The sequence below is a fragment of the Manis javanica genome, chromosome 5 (genome assembly GCF_040802235.1).
Source record: "Manis javanica isolate MJ-LG chromosome 5, MJ_LKY, whole genome shotgun sequence".
Classification (NCBI taxonomy): domain Eukaryota; kingdom Metazoa; phylum Chordata; class Mammalia; order Pholidota; family Manidae; genus Manis; species Manis javanica.
This window is the reverse complement of record NC_133160.1, coordinates 24,734,939-24,752,395: the sequence shown is the minus strand read 5'-3', so window position 1 is coordinate 24,752,395 and position 17,457 is coordinate 24,734,939. Positions and strand designations below refer to the sequence as shown.

The 17,457-nt window shown below is 41.5% G+C and overlaps 1 protein-coding gene across 3 annotated transcripts in view; it reads left to right on the top strand.

Annotated features, from left to right (window-relative positions):
* TM9SF4 (transmembrane 9 superfamily member 4) overlaps positions 1–5,160 on the top strand; it is a 53,781-nt gene extending 48,621 nt beyond the window's left edge. For all 3 annotated transcript variants that reach the window (XM_017660639.3, XM_037004625.2, XM_073236745.1), the window contains 2 exons: positions 207–296; positions 3,184–5,160. In XM_017660639.3, the coding sequence (XP_017516128.1) occupies positions 207–296; positions 3,184–3,333 (240 nt within the window). In that variant the 3' untranslated portion in view covers positions 3,334–5,160. The remainder of the gene's footprint in view (positions 1–206; positions 297–3,183) is intronic.
* The last annotated feature ends 12,297 nt before the right edge of the window (positions 5,161–17,457 follow it).

Below are 17,457 nucleotides of genomic sequence, written 5' to 3'. Positions count from 1 at the left end.
CCTACAGTTTCTAGTCTACAGTTCTGTGCTTTTTTAGAAATGCATACAGTGTGTAACTACCATCCCAGTCAAGATACAAAGTGTTCCTATCAGCCCAGATATTACTGTTTCTAACCAGGGTCTTTAGCCCCTCAGGCAACTCACTGTGCAGCCTGGTGAAGGGGTTCTGCCGGGAGACAGTGGTGACCCTTCTGTTTCCTCCTCAGGACTACCGCTGGTGGTGGAGGAATTTCCTGGTCTCCGGGGGATCTGCATTCTACGTCCTGGTCTATGCCATCTTTTATTTTGTTAACAAGGTACTGCCCTGCTTGAGGGAACCACTCAGCCCTGTCAGGGCAAGATGGTGGAGAGAAGGGGTACCCGGGGAAAGGTGAATCTTTCTGAATTCAAATGCTGAATCGTACTGTCTGTCCAAGAATGGGGAGGACCAAAGCCGTTCTAGAACCATTTCTGTTCTAGAACATGCATCTTTTTAGGAAAGAGAGAATCTGTGTTCTGTATGTTTGGGAGACAAAAGCCATTAGTATAAATGACAGAATATTGCAAAACCTATGAGACGCAGCCAGAGCAAAACTTAAAGTAATCACCTTACAGTGCTTTTAATAGGAAATAAGAGATACTGATGGTACGGTATTCATCTCAAGAAGCTAGAGGAAAAAAAGAACAATAACATGGAAGAATAAAAGTAGATGAGAAGAGTTAATAAAGGTAAAATTTGAAATAGCTTTTAGCACCCAAATTTAGGGACTCATACACCCACAGAGCCCACTGTCCCCGAGAGTGGCATGAGTAAACATACAAACATCCCCACAACAGTTTTGGTAGATTCATGTGTGATACCAAACCAGATGGGTCACCGAGAGAAGTCTGGGTTGTTCTGGCGGACCTCTCACCTCCAAGGCTAACGATGGAGACTTGGTCTCACCTGCTGGACTTTGGGACTCCAAAACCCAAAGCAGGCAGTCCTCTGCTTGCAACCAAAATGTACTCCCAAACTATAGTTATAGGTCAGTTAGTTGAGGAATGCCCTTTCTCAAAAATGTCAGGTTGAAAAGGACTCCAGGGATCATGTAGTCTGGTGCTCCACCCCTGCTTTAGTTGGCTGACCATGCTGCTCTTCTCCCAAGATCTCAGCAAGTGATCATCTAGTTCAGAGTTCAGCAAACCATAGCCTGTTGGCCAGCAGGCCTATTTCTGTAATGAACTTTTATGGGAACACAGCCATGCTCATGTAAGTGTCATCTGTGGCTGCTCTCACACTACAGTGGCAGAGTTGAATAGTTCTGACACAGGCCATATGACTTGCAAAACCTAAACTATAATCTGGCCCTTTAAGAAAAAGTTGGCTGGACCCTGCTCTAGATTATCCAGTGACGAAAGACACTACCTCTGACACTCCCAGTCTCTTTGGATAGGTCCTGTCATTATCAAGGTCTTCCTTGATTCACACTGAAATCTGCCTCCCTGTGACTTCTGTCTTCAGCCCATAGTCTTATTTCTGGAATCATCCAAAACAAATCTAATTTCCCTCCTCTATAGCTCATATTAATCAGAACTTTGATTGTAAAGTGTCCAAAAACCCAGTTCCACCTGGTTTAAATAAATAAGAGAATGTATTGGTTAGTATAACTGGAAGGATTAAGAATTTGTAGTTTTAGCTTCAGACTTAGTTAGGTCCAACATCTCAGATGACTGAGGCTCTGTGTCCATGCCACAGCTCTACGTGTGTTTCTTGGCTTCAGTCTGCACAGAGTAGAAGATGGCTAGTGGCAGCCCTTGAGTCTCCTTTTTCCAGCTTTGCAGCCCTAAAGCTAAAAGAACATCTTACCACTACCATCATATCATCAATCCCAGGGACGATGCTCGTTGGCCTGGGATATATGCCATCCCTGTGTTCCTCCATTCCAACAGGATAGCATACCCTAACTGACTAGCTTAAGTTTTGTATTAGAACTGACAGTCCCAACAGGATCACAAAGTAAGGAGTAGGTACCCAAAACACTGGGAAGATGAAAGACAGGAGACAGTGTTGGGAAACAAAACTTAGCTGCCATAGCCTCCTACAGTACCCTCTGGGGTCATAGCACGACCTCCTGTCCTTCCTCCGTCTGCCCCAGTGTCTTCTCTGTTTCAGAAACCTTCCATCCCCAGAACCTTGTCTGTAGGGTAGTGGCCGTGACCCATCTGAACTCTAAGGGCCTCTCCAGTGCTGCTTTTTTGCTCATCCCTTTCCTGGTTTTAGCACTGGACTTACCACTGCCCTGCCCTCTACCATCCCTCTCCCATCCCCCTCACTCATCTCCACTGTAGCTTTCTAAAAGCAGAGATGGGTTGAGTCTGAAAATATGGCCTTCACCCTCAGTTTGAGGATATTTGGCCTTCAGGATAAGGTTTCAAACAGTACCCTTATTATTTTATTCTGGGCTCCTGGCATTTTGTGACTGTTTGTCTGCCCATGAGCCCTGGAACAGGCCCCACTCGGGCGCCAGTGTGCTGGGAAGGTCTCAGTACCAAGGCTGCAGATTAGCTCCACTTGGCCCAGTAACCACTGCCACCACATCCCTGCTCAGGCCTCTAAAGTCCACAGAAGAGTCCAGAATGCTCTGAGATAAAATCCCTGTGACATGTTAGCAGAATTGACAGAACTATTCTCAGGAGGAAGTGACTGTAGGCTGAGACGGGCTATGGGGCCTCTCTGGTACCTTGAACACCTCTGTTCCCCCCACGCCTGGCTACTGCTAACAGCCATCCATGAATGTGGCTGTACTCTTCTGGGGGCCACAGAGGCTGAAGAAATGACACAGCTGTGGCCATTCCTGCTTATAGCATTCTGGCCCTGGCCCCTGAGGACACCCCTGTCTCCCAGTGAGCTCCCAGCTCCTACTGTCTAGCTGTGTAACTGTGGGCATTGTTTAACCCCTCTGTGCCCCATCTGTAGAATGGATTAGTAACCTGCCATGGTAGTACAAGCCTCCAAGGCGATGTGCATGCCCTTGTACTGATGAAGGATCACTGTGGCTGTGGGCCCCGCCTGCCCCTCACTGCTCACGTGGAGTAGGCCCCCCTCCCCTTGCCTGGCTTCAGCTTTGCCACAGATCAGTAAGATGGTCGGGGGGCCCTACTGGCCATGTATGCTGGCACTAAGTGTCCACCCCTCTCTTCTCTCCCCGACTTGTGCCCCAGCTGGACATTGTCGAGTTCATTCCCTCTCTCCTCTACTTTGGCTACACCGCCCTCATGGTCCTGTCCTTCTGGCTCCTCACGGGCACCATCGGCTTCTATGCAGCCTACATGTTTGTCCGCAAGATCTACGCTGCAGTGAAGATAGACTGATGGGGGTGGACCATGGCCTGGCCCACCCCGTCCACGGACAGGAAGCCACCTTGCGTGGGGAACTGCAGGCACGCAAAATAAAATAACTCCTGCTCATTTGGAATGTAACTCCCGGCACAGTGTTCCTGGATCTGGGGCTGCGTGGAGGGCGGGAGGGCCTGTAGATAAATCTTGGATTTTTCTTCATCATCTTACTCCCGTTCTGTGAGGGATGAGTTGTGTTGTGGGTTGTTTTTTCTCCAGTGCTAAGAAAGTTCTCTCCAGCAGGAACTCTCAGACCTGTTTATTCAGGTTTATTTTTTTGGTTTGGGTATTTTTCCTTATTTTTTTTTAACAAATGGATCCAGGATGGATACATCTACCAAGACACTGGGTTTTGGTCACCGTCTCCACCTCAGTTCCTCAGGGCTGTTGGCCACCCCACAACTATCTGGAAGAGGAAACGCCGAGCCTCCTGGGGCTTCAGTGAGGCTTCCGAGCCTCCCAGCCTGTCCTCACCACTGATGCCGTGACAAAGCACAGCTCTAGCCCGGACATGCAGCCTCAGTGCCAACCAGCCTCTACCAGCCCCCTTCCCTCCCTCTTCTCTCCTCCCCAGCCTCTTCCCACGGCTGCCGGAGGCAGGGCTTTGAGCCAGGCCTCTGGGTCACCTTGTCACCAGGAGCAAGCCCAAGTCTTGGCTGCTACAAGGAAATCCCCTGGAAGTACTGGGGGCCAAGTGCTTCAGGACAGCAGGAATCCTCCGTGTTCAGAGCAGTGGGAGTCTGCTGGACCAGAGAAGAGACTTGCAGTGAACTCTTTTTGTGCCAAGAAACCCTGGATCTGGGGCCAAGTATTTCCAGAGCCAACCCAAGCGTCCACATGTCTGTGTCTGGGATGAGGGCCCTCACCCCTCAGGATTGCTCCCCAGCCCTTTCCTCGGGGGATTGCTGCTCCTGGCAAAATGTGCTGGTGGTGAGCCCTCTCCTCCCTGACTTTCAGGGCAGAACAAGGCCTGGAGACTGCAGATCCCTTTAGGCGGCTGTGAAGAAGCATTCTGTCCCTGACATCCCCCAGCCTCGGTGCCCATACAGTTATGAGCCAGACCCGACTCCCCAACCTCCACCTCCTGTCCAAGTTCTTGCCTCCTTATGGGGACAAGCAGAAGAGTGCTGGTGAGAAGGAAGGTGGGAGGGGGAGGTAAGTTCTGTCGCTCCTTTCCCAATTCCCAGGAGCAGGCGAGGAGCCTAAGTTAATAGGAGGGAGCTAAATGGCAGGCCTGGCTCCTCCATCAGCATCCACTCTTCCCAGTCCTCTGCCCACCCCACGCATGCACACAAGCATTTGCTCTTAAGTTGCAAGAGACCAAGCCTACCCTGGAATTAGGGTTTAAGTAACATCTGAGCACGCCTGCTCAGCCCCTTTGGGACTCCCACCACAAGACAAACCTCGGGATGCTGGTTAAACTAGGAACCCCCCAAAGACCCTCCCCACCCCAATTCTCCCAGCAGCCCCTACGAGCTCCAGCAGTCAAACCAGTGAACTTCTCAACCTTGTGTCACAGTGACTCCATAGTGCCAAGTGGTGTCCACCAAGAATCAGGTTGGAGAAAAGGGAACCCAAGCAGTACAGAATAATAATGGAGTCTGTTGTTCATTCAAATCTCAGATTTTTTCCCCAAGAGATGCTCTTTTTTGGGGGGAGTGGGGAAATGGACTTCTCATAAAGGGTTCAAACATCATCAATTTTTCTGACTTTTTTAATCATCATCATTATTATTTTTAATTAAAAAATGCCTGTATGCCTTTTTTTTGTCCAATTGTAAATAAAATATACCATTGTCCTGTTGTCATGTCTTTTGAATCTCTTGTAAGAGTTAGGGGCCTAAGATGAAACAACTGGTTTCCCTCAAAGCTCAGTCTCATGTGAGGCCATGGTTGTTCTCATCTGGTGTAAGTCCATAGCCTGTCCTGTCTACCTAGTCCCTCCATACTGGATTGGAAGCATTTGCTCCTCTGGTCTCACAGGTAGGAAATGGCAATCAAATATGAGCTTTGGTAGCAGCAGGACATGGTTGTAGATTAGTGGCTCCGATATTTTACTGTCAACTCACTTCACCTCTTTGTCAATTGCAAACAGTAGAAACATAAGTCAAACTGGCTTAATCCCCAAGGGAAATTGGTTGGCTCGTAAATCATCAAGGAAAGGAATGGTTTGGCTTCAGGTCTGGATAAATCCAGGGGCTCAAAGGATAGCCTTGAGATTCTCTTTCTCCACTGTGCTGCTGGCCTATTCTGTCGCATTGTCTTCAGTCTCCCTTGTGGGGGAGGTGGGGAAGGCATGGCACAGGTCACTCTGGGCTTACGCTAGCCAGTTTGGAAAGCCCAGTGGAAAAAGAGGTCAGTATGTTCAATATAGATAAATCTCAGGAAAGGTCTCTGATGGACCCACCTTAGATTATTGTTTGCCCATCTTTGACCAATCACTATGTCCAGGGGAACAGAGCACTATTATGGCCTGCATACTGTAAGGGTATTGGATACTGTGAATTTTAGCCTCACCAGAATCACTTGGAATGAGTGATGAAGAAATAACAATTTCCCACAGTAAGGTATGCAGAGCAAAGAACAACAACTGGCAGCTATACCCCACCCCTCTGATTGCAAGCCTTGGTTTCCTCATCTGCATGAGAAGTGCTGATGCTGACATTCCTGGTGTACCTACCTCCGTGTCCCAGACACTGCCAGACACTCCGGGTATTAGCCCACTGAATCTCGCATGTGATCCCCTGAGGCATGTTTTGTTGTTAGCTCCTTTTTACAGAGGAGGTAACTGAGGTGCACCAGGTAGTTGAGGTAGCCTGCTGGGGCTGGATACCATAGCAGGTCAGTGCTGGGTTTACCGTCCACAGAGGCAGTCAGACTCCAAATCCTGATCTTCCAACCACGACTATTGCTGTCTTTTAAGAATTGTACATATGTGTGTATCCATAAAATTATACATAATTGACACAAATACACAATTTGGTAGTTTGACATAAATATGCACCATGAAACCATCACTACTGCAATCAAGATAGGGAATATATTCATCAACCTATGTGTCCTTACGTCCTTTGTAATCCTGCTTTCTAGCCTCACATCATCCCCAAGAAACCACTGATCTCCTTTCTGTCAGAATGAGTTAGCTCACATTTCCTAGGGCTCTTTGTGTCAGTGGAATCTTACAGTATTCTTTTATTTTTTTGTCTTTTTTCATTCAGCGTAATTTTGAGATTTATCCTTACTTTGTGTGTAGTTCATTCCCTTTTGTTTCTGAGTAGCATTGCATTGTATGGCTATCCCATAATTTGTTTATCTGCTCATCTATCGATAGACATTTCGATTGTTTCTAGTCTTGGACTATTACAAATAAAGTCGTGAATAAGTAAAGCACTGAAATGGGTGGATCATATGGTAGGTATATCTTCAAATCGCCAAGTTCTTTTCCAAGGTGGTTGTATCATTTCACATTCCCATCAGCAGTATATGAGAGTTACAGTTGCTGACACTTGCTGTGGTTAATCCTTTTAATTTTAGCCATTCTAACAGGTGCATAATAATACCTCATTATGATGTTAATTTACATATCCCTTGTGACAAATTATGTTGAGCATCTTTTCATGTGCTTATTTGTCTATATAGCTTTGGTGAAGTACCTGTTCAAGTCTTTTGCCCAAAAGTTTTGAGAGCTCTTTGTTCCACATACAAGTCCTTCATTAGATATAAGCTTTGCAAAGATTGTTCCTCCCCGTCTGGCTTGTGTTTTCATTCTCTTACCAGTATCTTTTGAAGAGCAGAAATTTTTAATTTTGAAGAAGTCCACAATTTATCTATTTGCTGTATGGATTTTGTTTTTGATGTCATATCTTAAGACATCTTTGGCTAACTTAGGGTCACAATAGTTTTCTCCTATGTTTTCTTTCCGAAGCTCATAGTTGTAGGTTGATCCACTTTCACGTATTTTAGTATACAGTGCAAAGTATGGATTGAAGTTTTGGTGGGTTTTTTTTTACCAATTTTTGAAAAATGCTATCTTTTCTCCTTTGCTATTGTGCCTTTGACAAAAATTCATTGCCTGTGTATATGTGGGTTTATTTGAGAAGTTCCCATTCTAGTCCAATCATCTATATGCTAATACCACACTTTTTGTTACTGTAGCTTTATAATAATTCTTAGAGACACGTCTGTTGTTAGGACTGATTTTGTTCCTTCTAAAGGTTTCTAAGCCCTTTGATTTCCAAATGAAATTAACTGGGATTCTGTAAAATTTGTAGATCATCTTGAGAAGAATTGACAATAATGTTTTCTGACCTATGAACAATTTATGTCTCTTCATTTATTTAGGTCTTTAATTTCTCTCAGCCATATTTTATAGTTTTCACTGTATAGGTCTTTCATATCTTTTTGTCACATTTGTTCCTAAGTAGTTCATGTCTTTAATGCCATAATAAATGGTATTTTTTAATTTGTAAATTGTCTTTGCTAGTAATAGAAATATAAAAGGCTTTATACATTGATCTTACATTTTATTCACTTACTTGTTGCAGTAGCCCTTTTTGTAGATTCCATGAATAAAGACAGTTTTACTTCTCCCTTTGCAATTGAATGCCTTCTACTTCATTTTCTATATTGCACTGGCTACAACCTCTAGTATACAGTCCTGAATGGTAAGAATGGACATCTTTAATTTGCCCTATTCTAGTTTCTTAAGGTGGAAGCTAAGGTCATTTATTTGAGGCCTTTTCCCCCTCCAGTATAGATTTCCAGTGCTATAAATTTCTTCCTAAGTACTGTTTCAGCAACATCTCAGAAATTTTGGTATGTCATGTTTTCATTATCACTCAATTCGAGATACTATCTAAATTCGGTTTGATTCTTTTTTGGTTCATGTGGGATTTCTTTTTTTTTTTTTTTTGGTATCATTAACATACAGTTACATGACGAACATTATGTTTACTAGACTCCCCCCATCACCAAGTTCCCCCCACATACCCCATTGCAGTCACTGTCCAGCATAGTAAGATGTTGTAGAATCACTACCTGTCCTCCCTGTGTGCCCCCCACATTATGCATGCTAATTGTAATGCCCCCTTTCTTCCCCACCCCCCCTCCCTTATCCTTCCCTTCCCACCCATCCTCCCCTGTTCCTTTCCCTTTGGTAACTGTTAGTCCATTCTTGGGTTCTGTGAGTCTGCTGCTGTTTTGCTCCTTCAGTTTTTTCTTTGTTTTTATACTCCACAGATGAGTGAAATCATTTGATAACTTGTCTTTCTCCACCTGGCTAATTTCACTGAGCATAATACCCTCTAGCTCCATCCATGTTGTTGCAAATGGTAGGATTTGTTTTCTTCTTATGGCTGAATAGTATTCCATTGTGTATATGTACCACATCTTCTTTATCCATTCATCTACTGATGGACACTTAGGTTGCTTCCATTTCTTGGCTATTGTAAATAGTGCTGTGATAAACATAGGGGTGCATATGTCTTTTTCCAACCAGGCTGCTGCATTCTTAGGGTAAATTCCTAGGAGTGGAATTCCCGGGTCAAATGGTATTTCTATTTTTAGTTTTTTGAGGAATCTCCACACTGCTTTCCACAATGGTTGAACTAATTTACCTTCCCACCAGCAGTGTAAGAGGGTTCCCATTTCTCGACAACCTCAACACCATTTGTTGTTGTTTGTCTTTTGGATGGTGGCAATCCTTACTGGTGTGAGGTGATATCTCATTGTGGTTTTAATTTGCATTTCTCTGATGACTAGGGATGTGGAGCATCTTTTCATGTGTCTGTTGGCCATCTGAGTTTCTTCTTTGGAGAACTGTCTGTTCAGCTCCTATGCCCATTTTTTGATTGGATTATTTGCTTTTTGTTTGTTGAGGTGCATGAACTCTATATATTTTGGATGTCAACCCTTTATCAGATCTGTCATTTATGAATATATTCTCCCATACTGCGGATGCCTTTTTGTTCTGTTGGTGGTGTCCTTTGCTGTACAGAAGCTTTTCAGTTTGATGTAGTCCTACTTGTTCATTTTTGGTTTTGTTTCCCTTGCCTGGGGAGATATGTTCATGAAGAAGTTGCTCATGTTTATGTCCAAGAGATTTTTGCCTATGTTTTTTTCTAAGAGTTTTATGGTTTCATGGCTTACATTCAGGTCTTTGATCCATGTCGAATTTACTTTTGTGTACAGGATTAGTGATCCAGTTTCATTCTCTTACATGTAGCTATCTATCCAGTTTTGTCAGCACCTTCTGTTGAAGAGACTGTCATTTCCCCATTGTATGTCCATCGCTCCTTTATCATATATTAATTAACCGTCTATGTTTGGGTTAATATCTGGACTCTATTCTGTTCCACTGGTCTATGGGTCTGTTCTTGTGCCAGTACCAAATTGTCTTGTTTACTGTGGCTTTGTAGTAGAGCTTGAAGTTGGGAAGTGAGATCCCCCCTGCTATATTCTTCTTTCTCAGGATTCCTTTGGCTATTTGGGGTCTTTTGTGGTTCCATATGAATTTTAAAACTATTTGTTCCAGTTCATTGAAGAATGCTGTTGGTATTTTGATAGGTATTGCATTGAATCTGTAGATTGCTTTAGGCAGGATGGCCATTTTGACAATATTAATTCTTCCTAGCCAAGAGCATGGAATGAGTTTCCATTTGTTAGTGTCCTCTTTAATTTCTCTTAAGAGTGTCTTGTAGTTTTCAGGGTATAGGTCTTTCACTTCCTTGGTTAGGTTTATTCCTAGGTATTTTATTCTTTTTGATGAAATTGTGAATGGAATTGTTTTCCTGATTTCTCTTTCTGTTAGTTCATCGTTAGTGTATAGGAAAGCTACAGATTTCTGTGTATTAATTTTGTGTCCTGTAACTGCTGAATTCAGATATTAGCTCTAGTAGTTTTGGAATGGAGTCTTTAGGGTTTTTTATGTACAATATGTCATCTGCAAATAGTGACAGTTTGACTTCTTTACCAATCTGGATTCCTTGTATTTCTTTGTTTTGTCTAATTGCTGTGGGCAGGACCTCCAGTACTATGTTGAATAACAGTGGGGAGAGTGGGCATCCCTGTCTTGTTCCCGATCGCAGAGGAAAAGCTTTTAGCTTCTCGCTGTTAAGTATGATGTTGGCTGTGGGTTTATCGTATATGGCCTTTATTATGTTGAGGTACTTGCCCTGTATACCTATTCTGTTGAGAGTTTTTATCATGAATGTATGTTGAATTTTGTCAAATGCTTTTTCAGCGTCTATGGAAATGATCATGTGGTTTTTGTCCTTTTTGTTGATGTGGCGGGTTGATGTTGATGTTGACGGATTTTTGAATGTTGTACCATCCTTGCATCCCTGAGATGAATCCCACTTGATCATGGTGTATGATCCTCTTGATGTGTTTTTGAATTTGGTTTGCTAATATTTTGTTGAGCATTTTTGCATCTATGTTCATCAGGGATATTGGTCTGTAATTTTTTTTTTGGTGGGGTCTTTGCCTGGTTTTGGTATTAGGGTGATGTTGGCTTCATAGAATGAGTTTGGGAGTAGTCTGTCCTCTTCTATTTTTTGGAAAACTTTAAGGAGAATGGGTATTTGTCTTCTCTATATGTGTGATAAAATTCAGCGGTGAATCCATATGGCCCAAGGGTTTTGTTCTTGGATAGTTTTTTGATTACTGATTGAATTTCTTTGCTGGTAATTGGTCTGTTTAGATTTTCTGTTTCTTCCTTGGTCAGTCTTGGAAGGTTGTATTTTTCTAGGAAGTTGTCTGTTTCTTCTAGTTTTCTATCTTGTTAGCCTATAGATTTTCATAGTATTCTCTAGTAATTTTTTGTATTTCTGTGGGGTCTGTCATGATTTTTCCTTTATCATTTCTGATTCTGTTCATGTGTGTAGATTCTCTTTTTCTCTTAATAAGTCTGGTTAGGGGCTTATCTACTTTGTTAATTTTTTCAAAGAACCAGCTCTTGGTTTCATAGATTTTTTGTTTTATTCTTCTCAATTTTATTTATTTCTTCTCTGATTTTTATTATGTCCCTCCTTCTGCTGACTTTGGGCCTCATTTGTTCTTCTTTTTCCAATTTCAATAATTGTGACTAAACTATTCATTTGGGATTGTTCTTCCTTCTTTAAATAGGCCTGGATTGCTATATACTTTCCTCTTAGAACTGCCTTTGCTGCGTCCCACAGAAGTTGGGACTTTATGCTGTCGTCATTTGTCTCCATATATTGCTTGATCTCTGTTTTAATTTTGTCATTGATACATTGATTATTAGAAGTATGTTGCTAAGCCTCCATGTGTTTGTGAGCCTTTTTGTTTTCTTTATACAATTTATTTCTAGTTTTATGCCTTTGTTGTCTGAGGAGTTGGTTGGTAGAATTTCAAACTTTTTAAATTTACTGAGGCTCTTTTTGTGGCCCAGTCAGTATGTGGTCTATTCTGGAGAATGTTCCATGTGCACTTGAGAAGAATGTGTATCCTGCTGCTTTTGCGTGTAGAGTTCTGTAGATGTCTGTTAGGTCCATCTTTTCTAGTGTGTTCAGTGCCTCTGTGTCCTTACTTATTTTCTGTCTGGCCGATCTGTCCTTTGGAGTAAGTGGTGTGTTGAAGTCTCCTAGAATGAATGCATTGCATTCTATTTCCTCCTTTAATTCTGTTAGTATTTGTTTCACATATGTTGGTGCTCCTGTATTGGGTGCATATATATATTTATAATGGTTATATCCTCTTATTGGACTGACCCCTTTATCATTATGTAATGTCCTTCTTTATCTCTTGTTACTTTCTTTGTTTTGAAGTCTGTTTTGTCTGATACAAGTACTGCAACACTTGCCTTTTTCTCCCTATTGCTTGCATGAAATATCTTTTTCCATCCCTTGACTTTTAGTCTGTGTATGTTTTTTGGTTTGAGGTGAGTCTCTTGTAAGCAGCATACAGATGGGTCTTGCTTTTTTATCCATTCTATTACTCTGTGTCTTTTGATTGGTGCATTCAGTCCATTTACATTTAGGGTGATTATTGAAAGATATGTACTTATTGCCATTGCAGGCTTTAGATTCGTGGTTACCAAAGATTCAAGGGTAGCTTCTTTACTATCTAGCTGTCTAACTTAACTCTCTTTTTAAGCTATTAATAAACACAGTCTGATGATTCTTTATTTCTCTCATTTCTCTCCCTTCTTATTCCTCCTCCTCCATTCTTTATATGTTAGGTGTTTTATTCTGTACTCTTATGTTTCCTTTGACTGCTTTTGTGGGTAGTTGATTTTATTTTTTGCCTTTAGTATTTGGTTGGTCTGATTTCTTTGGTGTGATTTTATTTTCTCTGTTAACATCTATTTAGCCTTAGGCCCTTCTGTTTCATTGCATTAAATATATCATGCCATTCTCTTCTGTCTTGTAAGGTTTCCGTTGAGAAGTCTGATGATAGCCCGATGGGTTTTCCTTTGTAGGTGACTTTTTTTCTCTCTCTGACTGCCTTTAATACTCTTTCCTTGTCTTTGATCTTTGCCATTTTAATTATTATATGTCTTGGTGTTGTCCTCCTTGGGTCCCTTGTGTTGGGAGTTCTGTGGGCTTCCATGGTGTAAGAGACTATTTCCTCCCCCAGTTTGGGGAAGTTTTCAGCAATTATTTCTTCAAAGACACTGTCTATCCCTTTTTCTTTCTCTTCTTCTGGTACTACTATAATGCAAATATTGTTCTGTTTGGATTGGTCACACAGTTCTCTCCATATTCTTTCATTCCTGGAGATCCTTTTATCTCTCTCTGCCTCAGCTTCTCTGCGTTCCTGTTCTCTGATTTCTATCCCATTAACGGCCTCTTGCACCTCTTCCAGTCTGCTCTTAAGTCCTTCCAGAGATTGTTTTATTTCTGTATTCTCCCTCCATACTTGCTCCTTTAGCTCTTGCATATTTCTCTGCAGGCCCATCAGCATGGTTTTGGCCTTTATTTTTTAATTCTTTTTCAGGAAGATTGGCTAAATCTATCTCCCTAGGCCCTCTCTCGGGGGTTGTCTGGGTAATTCTGGACTGGACCAAATCCTTCTGCCCTTTCATGGCGATAGAGGGAGCTGTAGGCAGGTAGCATGTGTGTCAGCTGGGAGAACAAAGTCCTTTCCTGTTCACTGGTCACACTCCTGGAACAGCCTCCGGATTAATCCTCTAAGCTGCCATCAGCGGGGTCGCTGTCAGGGTATCCCAGAGCCTTGCAGGGAGTGGCAGGCGTGCCAGGTGTGCTCTCCTGCGAGAGTGGCACACCTTCATGCCTTGCCCCAGTTTCTTCTGCCTGCACCGGCAACTGTGCGCCAGCGGCAGCCTTTGGGTCTGACCCGGGTGGCTGCGCACTGGGAGGAAATTCTGGGCAGCTGCTGGGGGCGTGTCGGCTCCCAAGCTGGTCCACCGCCACTGCCGCAGGCGCACACGGTTTTATGTGGAATTTTTGATTCATGGGGGATTTTTTCCAAGGATCTTTCTGTTACTGATTTCTAATTTAATTCTATTGTGGGCAGAGACCATAATGGGCAGAGACTTTGTATTATTTGAATCTTTTTAAATTTATGGACACCTGTTTTATGACCCAAAATAATGATCTATCTTGGAAAATGTTCCATGTACACGGACAACCCATTCTGTGGTATTCTGCTGTTCTTGGGTAGAGTGTTCTATGACTGTCAGGTCAAATTGGTTGATAATGTTGTTCAAAACATTGTTGGTTTTCTACCTCCTTGTTTTATCAGTGATTGAGAGCGGGGTGTTGAAATCTCTGACTATAATTGTAGATTTGTACCCTTTTCCTTGCATTTCTGGTTTTGCTCCTTGTATTTTGAAATTCTGTTCATTGCATGTTGTCCTTTGAATGGGTTTATCCCTGGTAACAGTCTTTACTCTGAAATCTACTTTGATATTAATATAGCCAGTCCCACATTCCTTGACTAATGTTAGTATAGTACATCTTTTTCTATCCTTTTACTTTTAGCCTATTTGCATTCTTAAGTGTATTTCTTCTAGGCAGCATATGGTTTGGTCTTGCTTTTCTACCCAATTGTATGATCTCTGCTTTTAAATTGAGTGTTTAGATCATTGACATTTAATGTGGTTATTGATTTGGCTAGATTTAAGTCTATAATCTTGCCATTTATTTCCAATTTGTCCCATATGTTCCTCTCTTCTTCCTCTTTTTCTGCTACGTTTTGGATAAATCCACTACATTAGTTTCCCCTTATCTATGGTTTCATTTTCTGTGGTTTTTACTGCCTGTGGTCAACCACAGTCCAGAAGTAGGTGATCCTCGTCCTGACATATTGTCAGAAGGTCAGTACTACCCTAACACTATGTCACAATGCCTATATCATTCACTTCATTTCATCATGTAGGTATTTTGTCATCTCACATCATCACAAGAAGGGTGAGTGCAGGACAGTAAGATATTTTGCCAGACTACATTCACATAACTCTTAATACAGTATGTTGTTATAATTGTTTTATTTTACTATTAGTTGTTATTAATCTCTTACTATGCCTAGTTTATAAATTAAACTTTATCATAGATATGTATGTATAGGGACAAAACATAAATAGGGTTCACTGTCCACAATTTCATGCATCCATTGGGGTCTTGGAATGTATTCCCCATGGATAAGACTACTGTATGCTTTGCATTTTAATCTTCATTCGGTTATTGGCTATAACTTTTTGTTTTGCTATTTTAATGATTACTTCAGGATTTATAGTATATTTTTTAACTTACTTTTTTCCCTTCAAGTGATAATTTACCACCTCACATATAGTATAAGAAGCTTACCATTAGTATACTTTCATTTATCCGTTTCCAGACTTCATATTATTATATAATATGTGTATATTATTATGGTTGTCATTCCATTTTACAGATGTTATGAGCCCCACAATATATTGCTATTTTTATTTAAACAATTGCCCTCAAAGAATTTAAATAATAAGGAATCTTGCATATGCACTCAGGTAATTACAGTTTCCAGTGGTCTTCAGTCCTTTGTATAAATCCAGATTTCCCTCTGGTATCATTTTCTATCTGCCTGAAAAACAGCCCTTAACATTCCTTGTAGTGAAGATCTGCTGGTGATGAATTCTTTAGCTTTTGTATGTCTGTAACATCTCAATTTTACCTTTCTTATTGAAAGATACTTTGGCTGGGGATAGAATTCTAGGTTGACAAGTTCAAGGTACTTTCTTTTCCTTTCCTACTACATTAAAGCTGTTGCTCCACTGTCTTTTATTGTTTGCATTGCTTCTAACAACATATCTGATATCCTTACCATTGTTCCCTCTATGTAACAAGCCTTTTCTCTCTGACTGCTTTTTCTGTGTCACTGTTTTTGAGCTATTTGATTATGGATGCCATGGCGTAGTTTTCTTTATATTTCTTGTGTTTATAATACACTGAGCTTCTTGGAACTGTGTGTTTATAGTTTGGAAATGTTTAGGCCATCGTTCCTTCAGTATTTTTCCATCGTCCATCTTTTCTTCAGCAGTCCTGATTTGCCTGTATGTTAAGCTGCTTGAAGTTGCCCTGCCCGCTGATGCTCTTTTCTTTTTTGTTTCATTTTGGATAACTTCTATTACTATGCCTTTAAACTCAATAAATTTCTGCCATATCTACTGTACCAGTAATTCCAGCCAGTGTGGTTTTCATCTCAAACATTGTCTTTTCCATCTCTAGAAATTTGATTTAGGTCTATTTTATATCTTCCATATCTCTACTTAAATTTTTGTGTAAAATATACATAACATAAAATTTACTATTTTAACATGTACAATGCAGTGTCATTAAGTACATTCACAATATTGTGTAGCATCACACATCACACTAGCCATCTCTGAATGTTTTCATCATCCCAAACTGAAACTTGTATATCTGTTAAACACAAACTCCCCATTCATTTCTTGAACCCAAGCCCCTAGTAACTAGTATTTTACCTTCTGTCTCTATGAATTTGGCTCCTCTAGTAGAATCATACAATATTTGTCCTTCTGTTTTTGGCTTATTTTATTTAGCATAGTGCCTTCATAGTTCACATTGTAGCATGTTATCACAATGTGACTTTTGGTAAGGCTCAATAATATTCTATTGTATGTATATGCCTTATTTTGCTTATCCATTTGTCCACCAGTGGACATTTGGATTATTTTCATCTTATGGCTATTGTGGATAATGTTATGAACATTGTTGGACTCAAAAATACCTGTTTGAGTCCCTGCTTTCAATTCTTTTAGGTCTATGAATAAGAGTGGAATTGCTGGACCACATGATAATTGTATGTTTAATTTATTGAGAAAGAACTATACTCTCCCACAGTGGCCCTACCATTTTACATTCCCACCAAAAATGAATGAAAGTTCCAATTTCTCCACATCTTTGCCAATACTTGTTTTCTGTTTTTTTCATAATATCCATCCTAATGGGTGTGAAGTGGTATCACATTTTTAATTCGCATTTACGTAATGATTAGAGATACTAAGCATCTTTTCATGTGCTTATTGGCCAGTTATGTATCTTCTCTGGAGAAGTGTCTATTCAAGTCTTTGTCCATTTTTTAATTGTTTTTTGTTACTGAGTGTTAGTAGTTCTTTATATGTTCTGGATATTAATCCCCTACCGGATATATAATTAGGAAAATATTTTCTCTGTTCTGTGGGTTACCTGTTGTGGATAAAATGAAGGTTCCTGTGGCCAGGATTCTCACCTGGCCCTGGTTGGCTAGCTCACTACACATGTGTGGGCAATGCATCATTATTGACTCTATATAAAGAGCCCTGCCCAGTGCTCTGGGCAACACAGTGGTATGGCTGCAAGGCTGCAAAAGCAGAGCAGAGGCTGGAGTGGTGGCAGCGCTGAGGACAGAAACTGGGATGGCTGTGTGGGCAGAGAAGCCCAGAGGATAGCTGTGCAGGCAGAGAGGCCCAGAGGACAGCTGTGTGGGCAGAGAGGCCCAGAGGCAGAGACCAGCATGCTGCATGCAGACTCACTCTAAGTGAACAGGATTTTAGTGATTGACCTGCCACCATGGAAGTAAAGTTGGGTATAACCCTTTCACCCCAAGAACATTCTACCATCATTTCTTTGCTCACATTGAA